This window comes from Hippocampus comes, unplaced genomic scaffold (genome assembly GCF_001891065.2).
Source record: "Hippocampus comes isolate QL1 unplaced genomic scaffold, H_comes_QL1_v1.1 scaffold9, whole genome shotgun sequence".
NCBI lineage: Eukaryota > Metazoa > Chordata > Actinopteri > Syngnathiformes > Syngnathidae > Hippocampus > Hippocampus comes.
Window position 1 is genome coordinate 5,662,214 of NW_017805275.1, and position 16,195 is coordinate 5,678,408.

Below are 16,195 nucleotides of genomic sequence, written 5' to 3' on the forward strand. Positions count from 1 at the left end.
CTTTCTTTCTTTCTTTCTTTCTTTCTTTCTTTCTTTCTTTCTTTCTTTCTTTATTTATTTATTTATTTATTTATTTACTTTTTACATTTGATCACTGCAACTTCAACTAGGAAGTCATTTGGAGAATTGTAAAATATGGAGCCCCAGACATGACATTTGAAAAAAATATATTTTGTGTGCACAAACTACTAAATTGTGCACACCCATTACTATTTCGTGCACACCAATTACTCCATTGTGTGCATGAACTATTACTTCGTGCACATGAAATATAGTTCCAGCGAACACATGAAGTAGCACTGATCCCTTATTGGACAAGAGGGTAAACAAATCGAGCACACCCTTACTCGCTTGCTTCTCACTCGCCTAAATCAGTGCCTTCAAAAATACACAAAGTATTGCATCTGACGTTTTTATTTTAAACCGACATTAAGTAGTGTTAATATGACAGAAAGTTTTCATTTCATAGACATCGGCGTGTACCAAAAGGTTGTTGCAATAACTCTTTGCATGCAATTTCTTACAAAAAAATAGCATTATAAGAAGAGAATGTAAAGAAATAAACCGGATATAAAGAAATAAACTGGTTTTATCATGTGTATTTAAGCCAAAACACATACACGCACACACACACACACACACACACACACACACACACACACATTCTGAAGTACATTTGTATGTGTGCTTTTTACGGGGGCGTGGCCTACTGAGTGACATCAGGCATTGCAGTGACCAGTAAGTTCAGTCTTAGTATCTACTGTACTCCAAGCTCCTTGCAAGTGTTTTCATTTTGTATTTGTGTGTCTGTTTGTTCCATTCAATAAACGGCTAAAAGTGCATTGGTGACTATTCTTTTTTATTTTCACTTCACTCGAGCGACAGCTTCTAACATTAAAACTTCAAAAGGTAGGTGCAACAAAATTGGCACTTCTGCATTTATTTTTATACTTTATGTGAACTTAATTTTGTCATTGGAACCGCAGTACAGTGACCCTCCAATTTTGGAGGCAAAACTAAAACCTCTAGTGAACGACGCCGAGGCCGACCGGTACACCGATAATCATGCCTAAACCGAGATTTTTTTTCTACTCTTTCTATCAAGGTCAGCAAATGGCCAATTCAATTATTTTATATCTTTGAAAGATCATCCTGAGCAATTATTTTATGGTGTGGGGGTTGTTCAGAGTTTCCCCTGCCTGAACAATCCTAAATCATAAACCTGTTCAAGATTTTTTTATCGCAAATCCTTACGTGTGTGATTAACACTGATTTCGCCTGGTTTTAGACACTCAATGAGATATGCGCCGACCTTCAAAAAGATGCGCCGGGTGATATCAAATCAGTGACAAAGTTAAACAAGTCACAGAAATGGTAATGCACACAGTATAGACTAAAATAAATCACAATTTAATGCTTTCACTGTGGTTCAGAGACGCACACGATGACTGCAGCACTGAACACCTCCTATAATGGCAGACTAGTAGTAGTGTGAAACGTTACCCAAAATGCATTGCACACGTATGAGGCAAATATGATGACTTAACTCTACTGTTTAATATAGAAGCACCAAATATATAACGACAAACAAGACTTGGAACCTTTCGAACAACTACTATTTCTTCTTTGCTTTTTTTCCAGGAGACTGTATGCCACTATGCGGCCTCTCACAGGTCAGTCTTGGCGCTATAAAAGACATCTGGTTTGGAGGAGGAGACTTGCGATTGTCGATGGGCATATTGTTATGTGCGTGGGGTGCTGTGTTGGTTCGCTCAAGTACACCACACACCATGAGAGCAGTAAGCACATACTTGCCAATTCTTTCTCAGCAATGTGTTGGATCTTTCACATTTTAAGAATCACTTAAGATTTCACCAAAAAATTAGCATGTGTCTCGAGAAACAACAGTGAATTCAATTTGACTGATATTCAGCAAAATTGTGTTTATTCAGCATTTCGATTCTCCTCTCATTACAATATTTTCTTTTATCTGGATCATGGCCTGGAGCATTAGAAACATTCATGACACTGTGAGTCTCTAAAACTCGCAGCGACGGGAAAAAAAAAAATGTTTCAATTCCTTCCCGCTGGGTTGTGCCAGTGGTTGTCACCGCAAAACACAGCCAGTCTGTCAAGGACAACATGAAAATAGCAATCATGCGAGCAGATTTCTGCCTTGCCCAACTAAACCCAATCAGAAACATGATGCTGTGCAGCATTCAGCACATTATCTTCATTCCACTTGACAAGAATGGAAAACGAAGCCGTTCAAGTGAAGGAAAGAAAGCACCGCCCTGAACTAATAGCCACTTGTGAGTGATTGGGAGTCATTTTTGCCCTGCTGAGGCCCGACACTCGCTCATCTACTTTGCTAAGCCCGGCCACCCACTGCATGTACGCTCTTGAAAATACTCAAACGCCCTTTGAGGTGGAAGATAACATGCTAATCGGTGACACAAATGAGCCGTAGGTTCTTTGCCTTTTGGTCCAACAAGACAGGTGGGCACTGATGTCATCTGTATTTTGATTTTATTTGGGAGTAAACTTGAACATTCTCACAACACCATGATTTTGTTTTGGTCACTTTCGACAACACAACACATTTCAAAGCGGTTAAATGTGAACGTAACCAACACGCGAATGCAAACTACACCAGCCCGGTCCTATATTATGAGATTGTGCCACATGCACCAAGAATTTTGTGGCCTCTGAGTGTTTGTCTCCTGCATGAATGAAGAGGTACAGTAATTTCCTACCAAATGGAGCCCTTGTCACTCCAAAACAAATGAAAAGGAATCCACTGTTTACAGAGGTGTCATCGGAATAGATATGAATGGCTTCAGTCTGCAACGTAAGAATGAAGTCCAACAGCCCTGGATTTATGCTGTCCCAACTTCCAAGTTTAGAATTTGGCCTCATTTAAAGGGATCGTTTGGTATGGGAGGCAGATGTACCTTCTTGGATTGAGCGAAATATGTGGAAGGTGAAAACCAAGGTCAATGTATATACAGTGCGAGACTGCGCCCCAAAGTTCGCGCCACAACTGTAAAAAAATATGACTTTGATCATTTTTTTTCCAGTGATTAATTGTTAATTTAACAAAAGGAGGAAGACCTGAGTGAGGAGCATTTTCACCTGAAGAGAGCACATCACAGAAGTATTCACTCATTTACATGTTAATTCATGTGATAATTTACAGTACAATCTGATGGGGGACATGGCTGGCGGTAGATGCAAGAAGAAGCGTGCGTCTGATGATGCTGACAAAATGGTTTCTCTCCATCAAGTGGTGTATGTGGAAGAGGTTTTTTTTTCTGTTTGGTTTTTTTTTTCCATCTGATCTTTTCAAAATCAAAATCATCAACACTTATGTGGATATCAAATGTACAAACATGATGAGTATTTATGACTCAGAAAGGACGAATGTTTTTTGTTTTTTTTTAATGAGGTGCCTCATTGACTTTTTATGAACCCACGATGCAGAAATACGGTACTAACACTGCACATGAGCTCACGAGGAAGAGCGCTTTTATTATTTTGCTTGCGCTCAACTATTTCACTGTGCTCCAGAAGCAAGCCAGAGTAGACCCCCTCCAGCAGCAGCAGATGCAGCCTCAAGACTTCACTGATCTGTTCTGCTGAGCCATGACAGTTGCGACAGAAACGCAGTAATGAAAGTTCACTTTATAATGTCATTTACACCTTAGCAGATGTTTAGAAATGATTGCTTGCAGCAATTTAGCAGCAGTAGCCTGGAGGGAAGACTTTAACTCACCATTAGAGAGTCCACCAAACAGGAGAAAAAAAACATGCATCAGACTCAGAGAATCAGGCTAATGAACATTCAACTCGCTGTTTCTGTAGTATTCTTTCCACAAATATATATATGGGGGTGTGCATGTCCCCAATAAAAGACAATTCGTATCTCAATAGAAGGGGGTGACATGATTCGATTTTAGAGTGGAATGATTCTATTCGGTTCGACTTAATATGGTACAGCTCAGTTTGAGAGGATATGACGCACTGAGTTTCTTGTTGTCATTCTGTACACTTGGATCTTTAAAATCCTTTTTTTTTTGTTACATACACACACACACACACACACACACACACACACACACACACACACACGCACCTATGCTGCATTGATTGCATCGCATTGCGAAGCTAGGATCAGTTTACGTTTCTCATCGCGGAAATTTAATTTGGATCTATGGAAGCTCTCAGTTTCCTGGCCTGATTGCTGGGAAGTTCTCGCTTCATTTCACCTCTCCGTTGAGGCGGTGCTGTATAAATAGGCACACTTAAAATAGTGTTTGTCTCTCAGAGGAGCTTCTCAAGAGAGGACCAATGACCAAATTTCCAACAATGAGATATAGGCCAGACTGTTACTGTGCTCGGATTGGATATGTGGAATCCCTTCACTTTTGAAGTAGAGTGTTATTTTATGACTTAAACTGTCTCAAAAATCTTTTTTTTGGGTAAGAATTTTTCCTCCTGCTGACGAACCTTCGATTTGTTTATGATCCATTTACTCCTACAGCCCTCATTTGCTCTGAGTGTGCCTGTGTGTGTGTGTGTGTGTGTGTGTGTGTGTGTGTGTGTGTGTGTGTGTGTGTGTGCGCGCGCGAATGACAGCTTTGATAGTTTGTGTGTGAGCCGACAAACTTCATCCCCTGCCTGAGTTCTCGAGTTGTCCCAATTATGTTGTTCACGAACAGACATGTTTTCCCTGCAGACATTTGTGTTTTCAAGGTGCTAATGAATCATGACTACTTTTCCTTCCATAACTGTGAGAAAATAAGTTGCCACTCATCAGGTCGAACCTCTGCTATCCAGCAAAATTGTTGGACAGTATTTGGAACATTCACTGTTTGATCACATTTGGAAATACACCATCCCCCAACTGTTAAAATGATCTCTACCTGGGTACATCATGACGATAATTTCATTGTGATCTTGGGGCATTAGCCACTAAACTAGTTGTGCACCCATTATCAAGACATTATCAGTTGAGGTTTCCATTTCACATTCCACTTAGCGAGCAGCCACAGATGCACAACTGTCTTCTCCTCATCATATTATGGCATACAGTCTTTGCCTCACCATTCGATATCTCTTTTTGGTGAGTTTGGTAAATAAAATGCAGGTGCACAGCTATAGATAGTGGCACCTCAAATTATCCTTAAAGGGGAACTAAACTCAAACAGAACCAGAATGTGAAAATGCATGCACCAGTACTGGTCAAAACACAGTACAGTACATTGATTAATGTTGTGTTTGTGGAATAAGAAACACCGATCCTGAGCTCCCTGTTGTTTTGATGCGAGCACGTAAGTACTGAATAAACAATATCGGGGTATGTTCCTCAGTGACTCAAGTGATCGTTGCACTGCCAGGTTACATGCGCTGCTTAACTGGCAGAAAGGGGCAAAAGGAAATGAGACAACTCATGGTGGAGTAAAATGGCAGCTGAAAAGAATCCAACCCAAATGGCAGTTTTTTTGTGTGTCCCTTGAGTGGTGAAGCACTTCAAGCAGTAAGGACTTGCTTGCAATTGTCATCTGATTAAAACCTAATCTATTTTTACATCTCCAGGCAGTCAAAGTCCTCTTTCAAATAGAGTACTTTAAGGACAAGATGCTTGTGAATCAAAAAAAAGGTATTCGATTGAACTGATGAAGGTGTTTGATACGTTCGAAAAGCTTTCCTCCAAAACACGTTTTGTCAACATTTCGAGGAAAATAAATTGCCATGGTAGTATGAATATTGAATACATGAGACAGTTAATTTGGCACGGATGATAGTATCCCCTGAGGTCCTCAGTTTGACGGCACATTGTCAACATCAAACTATCTTTTTCGATTGAAAATCAAATATCAAAGAGTTGTCAAAACAACGAGGACCTTCCATAATGAATGGTTCCGGATTTAGTCTTATTAGTGCATTTAAATGAAGTTAATTTGTAGGCCAAGGTGAAAGATCTCATTATCCTTCATCATTAGAGGTCTAGTCTAAGATGTGGATCCCTACTTCTTGCAGTCTCAATGGCAATTAAGGTAGCTAATGTAGGGAAATCAACCCGTCATCTCAACATTTTTGAAGTTTATGAAAAACATGAATCTGCTACGTAGATGTCCCACAGACTAGCGACCAATCCGTGGTATCCCGCGTTGCCAAAAGTCCATTGCGATAGGTACTCACACATGACCCTTAACATGCTAAGTGGTTAAAAAACAAAAGTTATTTTAAATAAAACAAAAAATCGATGGTGCGTGGATGTTTCCCATTGCACTCATTTCTCCCATTTGTCTTTAATTGTCACCCACTTGCCCAACATTTTCTCCCTTCCAGACAAGCGCATCTGTCCGTTCAAAAAAAGTTGATGTGGGGATTCATTCTGTTTAGATGAAAGCCATCAGACACAGACAGACCCTTCATAACATGCAGCGCTATGTCCGCTGACTGAAGGACACATTGCTCACATTTCAAATGGAGAATTCAATGGAAAAGTTTGCTTCAGCTTTGGCTTTCTGGCTCATGAGTGAATGAGTTTTTATTGACAGGATTCTACCCGGAGAATACTTTTTTCTTTTATATCAACTACATGTGAATACTAAAAAGCTGATAGTGAACTGAAACGCTGTAGAATAAATTGACAGAAAATGTAGAATGAATGGGAGACTTTAAAAAATGAAAACAAAATAATGGTGAATTATGGTTTAAACATAACACTGTATTTGTTGGTGGTATGCAAATCTCAGTTTCTTTGGTAAATGTCAAGCTGACAATTGACGTTGCTCCCCGTGATGTTATTCAGTGTTACCAGCCATTAGTATCTGAGCACCCTATATTTAGCAGTCGTTCCAATTCCCAACTCACAGTGCAATAATTAATTCAATTAAATGGCATATGAGTGTATGCTACCAATTATAATCAATTGTGCATATTCATTACATTTCAAAGCTTTGCTAGACACCATTTTATAGACTATTATGGTGATTAATTATTATTCGTATGCTTGACAAAAGGATTGCAAGAAAAAAAAGCTGGTAAAGCTGTGTTGCTAGTGGTTTTCAGAACATTCTCTGCCACGAGTAACTGTATCTAAAAAGCTAAGAAAAAAAATTATACTGCATGACAAATCCCCTTCTTCCTCCTCCTCCTCGTCCTCCTCCTCCTCCTCCTCCTCCTCATTGTGAAGTCACACAGGCCTCAATGCAATCAGGCCAAGTGACGGAATGAATGCCAGTCTACATTTGATTCTGTAAAGTTCCGGAATAATCCAGAACAGAGGTGGATCTCACAAATGTAGACCGAGATGAAAATAATCTTACGGAGAAAAAAAAAATGCATAAAACCGACAAAGTACAAATCAGATCCCTTCACGAACAAAGCCTGAAGAATACGTAACATCCAAAGAAATCATGAAAATTGCTTGTCACCAAAAGAAAAGAAAAATCCAATTGTGAGAAAGAATAAGCAACACAAAATTAACAAGAACACTACGAACAACAAAAGACAAACCACTGCATGGACATAACAGCATGAGCAAGACTCGACCATCTAGACAATAAGCATGGACGGCAACCAAGGCAAATAATCCGATGGTAAATTGTCAGTGTGGCAGTCCTGAAGTAGTCCACTGATGGTAACACGTGACAGGTGAAGGAAAACGTCAGAGGAAAACGCCTTCAACTCCCGCCCGAAACAGAAACCAAAAGCAAACAGGAACATGACAGACTCTCACATATGCGGAACAAGGAGAGAAACACATTTATTTTAAATGACTGTCACATTATTGGGAGGGGAAAGAAAAATAATTTCAAGCAAACTTCTGGTTCAGTTTTAGTTGCCATGGCAGAAGGTCAGCAAATACAACCATCAATCAGTAAAACTTTTGCATCTTTTTTTTTAATGAGCTGTGTGTGTGAAACTTGCAAAATGCATGTCAGCGGGTGGTATAACCACAATGTTTTTGTTGTATGTATGACAATTTGTGCAATATTTCCATCCATCAATCCATCCATATTCTATAGAGCTTATTGATGTCAAAGCTAATGCTTGGTTTTCTCTTAAATTCAGTGTAAGATGCCTTCCTTCAAATGTGGATATCAAAATTCTTGTCTCCTTATGCAACATGACCTTTTGAGGGCCAACTCGGTCCCCTGTGAGTTTGCGCTATTTTAACCTGGGATTTCCTACGAGCTAGTGTAATGTGTGGGCGACTTTTTTTTTTCAGATGAGATGTGCAGGGTCATGTGTGGATGCGTGGGAGCAACAGGACGCTGTTGGGTTCTAAGTGTACCCACTCATGCACAATATCCGAAATTGCGATTCAGAGGACTCTAACCAGACCAGATCTGGAACAGTTCTCATTTTATTTAAACACAATCATATCTTAGTAAAATTCCTAATCTATGTCAATCATTAATTAATATAGAAAATGGTTAAGGCGTTATTTGTACAGTAAAGAAAAAAAAACCCATCTTATTCCACTAGTCTACAGCCAGATGAATCCGCTTGTACGAGTCCTTAACGCCATCTAGCGGTTACTTAATTTGGCTGCTACACAGAATTAGTCTGCTACATTTTAATTTCAAATGTCTTATTTTTTTCAGAAAAAATCACCACAGAATGTAAATATATGAAATAAAACGCATATATTTTTAAAACTATCTGCTGTGTAATTTACCTATGAAGATGAGTGAATTGAATTTCAACAGCAAATCCCAGGAGACAGTTACCATGACAACAGTTACACAGAAACCCGCCGAAGCCTTGCTTGTTTTCTCTTATTCCTGATTTTCTCGATATTTTTCTCTTGTTGCAAAAGTTAAGGAGTTTCTTCATCGTACAGCAGGTTGGATTCAAATCATTTTGAAGCAATGTTGTGCCGTAGTGTTCAACCGTGTGAGCGTTGTGTCGTGTGATTTAATGCCAACGAGTAGCGTAATCGAAATGTGACCAAGATAACGCCACTGAACAGCTTTCTGAGCATCATCTCCAGCGATTTAATGCGTTGATGATTTAGTAAATGTTTGGTTAATCATACATTTTTCATTTGTCAAATTAGGCGGATCTTTTCCGATTCATGAAAATCATTTTTTCTGTTTTTTTAACAGATTTTGTTCAACTACATCCATCTGAATTATTATTATTAGTCGTAGTAGCAGTAGAAGAAGCAGTCATTGTAGTAATATTATTAGCATAACCCCCGAATATTTGCATGGATTCTGTTTCTTGAATTTGAGATTTAGTTTGATAATGTTTAAGCTGTATAAAAAGAATTCTGTCTTTCCAAAACAATTTATTAATGACAGCAATGTATGCATTGTCTTCCCTAGGTTCCCCTGGTGGGATTCAATAATAATTTTTTTTTTCACAAACTCCAGTGGGCAATAATGCATCAAAATGGGATATTTTGCTAACAGTTTTTAACAACAGTTTGCTAAAATTTTAGAAGCCCTTAGCTTAGTTTGATGCAGTTTCATTTCTAGCCTTGTACAAACTATTTAATCATTCTTTTTCTGTACTGCTTATCCTCACTAGATCACCGGTGAGCTGGACCCTATCCCAGCTGACCTTGGGCGAGAGACTGGGTACACCCTGGACCAGTCGCCAACCAATAGCCGATATTGCTAAATTATAATCAGTTTAAAATATCTGTGGCTACATGCCATCGTCACAATTCAGTAAGTTTTGGGCAAAACATTTAATATTGAATTCACAACAAAAGCACATTACATTTTTTTTCAATAGCAGAAGTTGCTGAGATTTCCTCAGACAGTCTCGTATCGGAACAGAACAGTGTCACCAAATTCAGCAAAGCAGGTACACTGGTGTATGTGTCTTGTGCTTCACGCAGAAAAATAAATACTAAAAATGTTTGTCCAGATATTTTCTGCACTGTATTGTATGTCTGTAGATGTGAGGAGGAGAAGGATGAGGAAGGAGACATTAAACTTACCAGATGGGAAAAGCATTCTTCTCCAAAGTTCGGTTGAAAAAGATGACCGACAAAAGGTGTGTGTCTGTTCGTGCATACAAATGTTCAGTTTTATACCTTGTTACTTATCTTGTTCTCCATGCACAGGAGATGCGCAACTTCCTGCCTCTCCCACTTCACGAGAAGAAAAATGACTCTGCTCGAATGATGGCTGAGCAGAGGAAAGAGCTTTTCAGGCAGCTGAAGGAGGAGGAAGAAGAGGAGCAGGAAAAAGACAAAGTGAAGACGCTGAGGCAAGCCAAGAGGAAGCCAACACTCCAAATACAAACACCCGCAAGACATGAGCTGAAGACTGCTTTGTTGAAACAAAGTAAGTGGAAACCGATTAGAAATGACAACTTTACTACATCTTCACAACTCACATTTTAATTCATTTACTTATGTGTCTTATTTATTCCTAGCAAACATGGTGAGAGAATGTAAACATGACTTAATCTCCATGGAGCGGCAGAAGGCAGTGTTGGAGGTAAATAAATGCAGGAATTACACTTATAGTTTGATCAGAGCTACAGTGGCAGCGATGATAGCATCCCCCCTCCCACCTCCCCTTTTCCTCAGATATCGCTGATGACAAAAAGATCGGAGATTTGCAAGATGAACAAAGCTATCACCAAAGAGGAGAGACGCCTGAAGGAGTTGGAGGAGGTCATTGAGAAGGACAATGAGAGCTTTGCGGCGTTCCTGAGGGAGAATGAGAAGAAGTCTTTGGAGGCCCAAACATTGTAAAAACAATCAAGATACACGACTATTCACAAAAAGTTAGGGTTAGGTGAAATTGCAGGATGGACCTAAAATGCACGATAACCTTTATAGGCAAACTGAAATTGACTGTTGATGACTGAAGGTTGTTTCTGTTGTCAGTTTTGAACGAGAGGCTAAGTCCAAAGAGGAGAAAACTGCTGAGATCCAGAAGTTGACTTCTGAAATATCAACAATAAGAAGGTGCCCCTTTTTTGCTGTATATTGAAAAAACAACAACAACTCGGTGCGATTATGGTAGTATGAAAATATATGCATCTAAATCAAGTCTTCTCTGATTAGTGAAGTTGGCAACTATGAAGAAATCCTCCAAGAGTACAAGAGATACAGAGAGCTTCTCTTTCAGCTGTCTCCTCCAGAGTGGCAGGAGGCCCAGAGGGCAAAGCTTCTCAACAATGTCCACCTGGATAAGAATCCTGAGGAGGACTCAACTTTCAAGCAAAGTAAAAAAAATACCTTCCCGGACGCTCTCAACGATGCGACCAAAGTACAAATTAAATAGGTGACTACAGCAACATCATTATTGCAGTTTCTTTTGTTTGTTTGTTTTTTGTACTATTGTGCACACAGAACAGGAAAGCAACATTGCAGGTGCCCAGCCCAGACAGTTCTCTGCAGAGAGCGCCAGGTCTTCACCACACGCAGTGTTCTACATACCATTACTTCTAAATATTTGTGATTTTATTTTTTTTTTTTTAATAAACATTCTTTCCTAAATATTTTCTTTAGGACTACAAAACGGTATGAAGCAGATAGCGACTGTACAGAGATTGAGGTCAGTTTTATTGAAATTAACTGTGGTTTACTGTTCTACTCATTTACAATGTTGCATCCATGCAGGATAATCCGGAGTTGTACTTCACTGATCCCAAGCAACTTATTGAGCTGATGACAGAGCTAACTGAGCAGAACTTGTCGTTGATCAAGAACTCTACGAGGGCGGAGGAGACACTGGAGGAGCTCACAAAGTCTATGGAGGAAGTCAGGAAGAGGACGTAAGCATAAGCATTCTGGTTATTGGTCTAAAAAGCTTCCCATTGATTACAGCCTTATCTTTATCTTAAAAGATATTTCACATTTTAAAATAGTTTCCAGGTGTCTGAATATCAATTCTGTCACATTATTTCATCAAACTACAAGAATTAAGAAATGTATTTCCTTACTTGCAAAACCTATCCAGAATTTTTACCACCCCGAGCGAGTGGACCCATATCCCGCCCACACAGACACTGTTAGCTAACGCTAATCTCTGCTAACACTGCAACTTCAATAACGTACTTCTTGGTTTGGACATGATGTTGCTTCTGACACTGCTTCAAAGCAGCACTTACACCACAGGTGTCAAAGTCAAGGCCCGAGATCCACATCCGGCCCACCACATCATTTTATGTGGCCCGCGAAAGCAGTTCATTTGTCAACTTCCATGATACTAACTAACAATCTGTACCGAAATGTCAAATTGTCACGTGTAATAAATAACCTTGAGCTTTTACAATAATTTTGTTACCCTGTTAACACTCACTCAAACAATAATTGAACAAAATATACAGTAGTTGATTTGACTAATTTCAAAACTGGTAATCTATCAATTTGTTGTGTACAAGTAATAATATGTAAACATTTATTTAGTTTCACTGCTGTAACGGCCCACCGAGGGAAGACGTAAGTCCAAAGTGGCCCGCGACAAAAATGAGTTTGACACCCCTGACTTACACATTGTGGAAATTTTGGCCAGCTTATCCGCCAAACCATTGGCTGAGAAACACTGTGCGCTTTTCTTTTATAATAGAAATTAGCTGCACTGTCACAGAAAAGCAGAATGTTTCAGTCATTCACACATTTTTAGAAATGTGATGATGGCAAACGATTTACTTGGTACTTTATTTTCACTTTTGCTTGCTGGGCAGGCACTCCAGAGATCCAACTATTTGTGTACCGGTATATATTTAATGGCGAAGTGAAGACACAAATATTCTTTACAACATGCTCTGTAGCCCCACTAGTCTAAACATGGCATTCTGATTGTTATTGCATTTGTGGAATATGAATTATGCAGTAAATCCACCCATTTTTATCCATGGATAAAAATTTGTGCATCTTGCTGCTTAATAATTTTATGAAGGGAATGCCATCCCTTACGAAAAAGTAGTATGTGTGAAGTATACTCGTATATAAGTATATAAAGTATACCTTTTCATCCTAAATCAGAACAAATTAAGTTAATAAAGTTAGAGTATACTCTTTCTGTCTGTATACCTTTCAGTACAAGCCAAGCATACTTCTGCGAAGTTTATAAAAATATAATACTGTATTTTCAAAGTACACTTATATAGTATACTGCCTCCAATTTAGTATAAAAAGTTTACTTATACAGTAGTATACGTGAATAAACTACTTTCTGCTAAGGGGTGTTTAGGCTGGTGGGGGCTTCTAGAGCATATTGGTGTAAATAACATTTATGCCTTGACTTCAACCTTAAAAGTCAATTTTATGTAATATGTCCCTCTTTAAGTGAAAAGGAGAAGGAACTTCTGACCCGGCAAATAGACGACATGAACAAGCAAATTGAGGAAGAGAAAACAAGAGCATCAAAGCTGAAAAAGAAGGTTCAGCTCCATGTCTTGCTGAACACAGAAGCTGAGGTGAGGAAATGGAACGTATTTTTTGCCGCATTTTGTGGGATGTAGAGTCAGAAATCAAGGGACATTTCACCACAAAAGAAAAAAACTTTTGTTCTGACTAATCTTAGCGCTATTTTTTTGGCAAAACTGAGTTCATTGTTCTCACAAGTCTTTTGCTTCATCTGGGACCTTGTTTAGTACAGCTCACTCTACACCCAGGAAAACGAGTATTAATGCAATGCCGTATTCTGGACAGTCTTTCAGTTTTGTGCTCTTTTTATGTCCAAGATGTTCATAAGGCCTTAAAAAATCTAAATCTTAAAAAAACCTTCAGAAACACTTTTTTTAGATCATTACTTCTTCAAGTTTCCTGCTGATTTCATACCAAAGCCAATTGCACATATTTTATTGGGTTTTTCTTTTAATGTAAAAAAGCGTCTTTTGACCTGATTTGGACGATGGTGATCTTTTATACATGTATGCCTCTGCACAGTCTATCTCCATCCAATTCATACTTCTTACCATGCATCCCTGAGCTTCATTACGAATTGTAAAGCTCTGAATCACTATTGTGAGTGGCACACTCAGGTTGGATGGCCTTTGTTGGTGACCCGCAGCCTCATTCACGAGCACACCTTCATAAGGCAATCCTTGGGCAGCCTCCCCCCATATCTTTGTGTTTTTATCAGGCAGAGAAATACCAAACAGTATTTACTGGACAGAAATTGGGAGACTCCAGACCTTGAGCTTGGAATCTCCTGCAGAATGACTTAAAGCTCAAGGAACTCGTGTCAGGTTTTGCGGAAGGTTCCGGACACAATTGGACTACAGAAACGGGAAATCCGAACGAATTGACAGAAACAAAGGTTACAAGACCGACAAAGCTCAACAAAGGACGCTGGACACACAGGGAACAGTTAACAACCAAAAATGCTTGCAAAAGGCAAAGGGGTGCGGGGTGGAGCAGAATATAAATGGAAGGTTACATTTCTTGGATCTGCCCGCTTTATCGCAGGATGACATGATGAACGCGCTTGGGGAGAAGGTCTCAGAAGTGTACAGGTGCTGTGTGGGTGATGGGTCGAGCAGCCATAGTACCTTGGAGAAGCTGGCCAGCATTGAGAAGCAGATGTCTTTACTGCTGCACTGCCTTGAGGACATCCCCAAAGCAAGTTTGGAAACGATGCAAAAGATCAAAGACAGCGAGAGGAGGACCAGGTATGTCTTTTGTAACCGTGATCTGCAGCCATGCCTTGAACAAAATATAGATATATAGATATAGTCTAGAAATTTACATTAAGTCAACTTGTTATTGTCACGACTTGAAGACATTACACACAATCATGTTTTTTGGGTTAAATTATGTTTTTCTGAGGCAACGTGAAGAAAAGTTGAGATTGCAAAGAGAAAAACAAATAGAAAGGATGAAGAGGTACTTGGAGAGGTCCCTTTCTGACACCAAGAAAACAGTAAGTCATTTGAATTTTGCCATTCATCTTTTTTTTTTCTTTTTCACTAGTTATACCTTAACACATATTGTTTCAGTGGAATTATTGTGGAGTCATCCTTTGCTTCATCGCAGTTCACTTTTTGCGGGCTCAGTGCATCTTGGATTTTTTTTTTTCATTTTACTTATATTGCGGATTATTCGCTATGTCACGGGACTTTGTGGTGATCAGTTTTCCACACCAACTGTTACTGCAGACGAACATAACAACAAGTGCGAGCCAGGTGGAAAAAAGTGTGTAAAAGACAGAGATCATCCAAAGTTTGGGAACATTTCACACATGATGAAAGAATCTTAACGTGCCAATTGCTATGGATTAAGGCAGTGTTTTTCAACCCGTGTGCCGCGAGACATTGTCAGGTGTGCCGCGGGAAAATATCCAATTTGCAGGGATGTGTTCCTCGAGCCGGTCCTTGGCCTCGAGGACCGGCTCGAGGACCAAAGGTCGGTCCTTGGTCCTTGGCCTTGGCCTTGGAAGTCAATTCCTTGGCCTTGGCCTCGGCCTTGGGAGTCAAGTCCTTGGCCTTGGCCTTGGGTTGCCGGTCCTCGGACACAATGAAAGATTAGAGCCTCAAATCTCTTGTCCACAAGTATAAAGTGGATCCGAGGACCGCAAAAATCACGAAGGAATCAAATAAATTCCATCCGTAGAAACCCATATTGATGGATTAAGCTGGTGCTTTAAAAGGGGCGGGTCTGCCACTGACGGGCGACAGTTAGCGCAATGAAAAAAAGAGCGGCATCACAGTTAGTTTCAATCACGGTTTGTTCCGTTCGCGATCGGCAGTTTAAATAGCGTGTAAAGTCTTTCTGTAACAGTGGTGTCTTTTATGTAATTATTTGTGCACAGTCGTCACGTTTCTGCGGTGGCACTATAATGTTTGTTTGAACCAAGTAATTTGCGTTACAGCTGGAGTCAATAATGCCGGCACTTCACTTCCGGGTTTGGCCGTTTGGGATTTGGAGTCCTTTTGCTCGATTCCAGTTATGTTTTTGGTGAATGCTTTCTCATGTTTGGAATAATGAATATTGATAATACATAGTTTAAAATCATGGTTGATTTATTATTTTTATTATTATTGTTAAGTTGAAGGTATTAAATTAATTAATGTAGTATTAGTGGGAGTGGTAATAATAGTAGTACTCAGAGAATGTTTAGAGATCAGCCATCTCGTTACCTCTGCGTCCCGCGTCCGAGACGCAAAATTAACCCACAGGACGCACAGTTCCAAACAATGTGCGTGTTTGGGACGCAAGGAAATTTCTCAGTCAAAACAAACAAACAAAAAAAAAAAAAAA

The 16,195-nt window shown here is 39.5% G+C and overlaps 1 protein-coding gene across 1 annotated transcript in view; it reads left to right on the top strand.

The window, feature by feature from the left end:
• The first annotated feature begins 8,756 nt into the window (after positions 1–8,756).
• Positions 8,757–16,195, top strand: part of LOC109515717 (cilia- and flagella-associated protein 100) — a 13,076-nt gene continuing 5,637 nt past the window's right edge. The window contains exons 1-15 of the mRNA XM_019869681.1: positions 8,757–8,863; positions 9,553–9,695; positions 9,763–9,834; positions 9,929–10,026; positions 10,097–10,319; positions 10,411–10,475; positions 10,568–10,731; positions 10,871–10,951; positions 11,051–11,211; positions 11,339–11,396; positions 11,498–11,543; positions 11,609–11,763; positions 13,281–13,410; positions 14,405–14,607; positions 14,765–14,858. Coding sequence (XP_019725240.1) covers positions 9,677–9,695; positions 9,763–9,834; positions 9,929–10,026; positions 10,097–10,319; positions 10,411–10,475; positions 10,568–10,731; positions 10,871–10,951; positions 11,051–11,211; positions 11,339–11,396; positions 11,498–11,543; positions 11,609–11,763; positions 13,281–13,410; positions 14,405–14,607; positions 14,765–14,858 — 1,569 coding nt within the window. The 5' untranslated portion in view covers positions 8,757–8,863; positions 9,553–9,676. The remainder of the gene's footprint in view (positions 8,864–9,552; positions 9,696–9,762; positions 9,835–9,928; positions 10,027–10,096; positions 10,320–10,410; positions 10,476–10,567; positions 10,732–10,870; positions 10,952–11,050; positions 11,212–11,338; positions 11,397–11,497; positions 11,544–11,608; positions 11,764–13,280; positions 13,411–14,404; positions 14,608–14,764; positions 14,859–16,195) is intronic.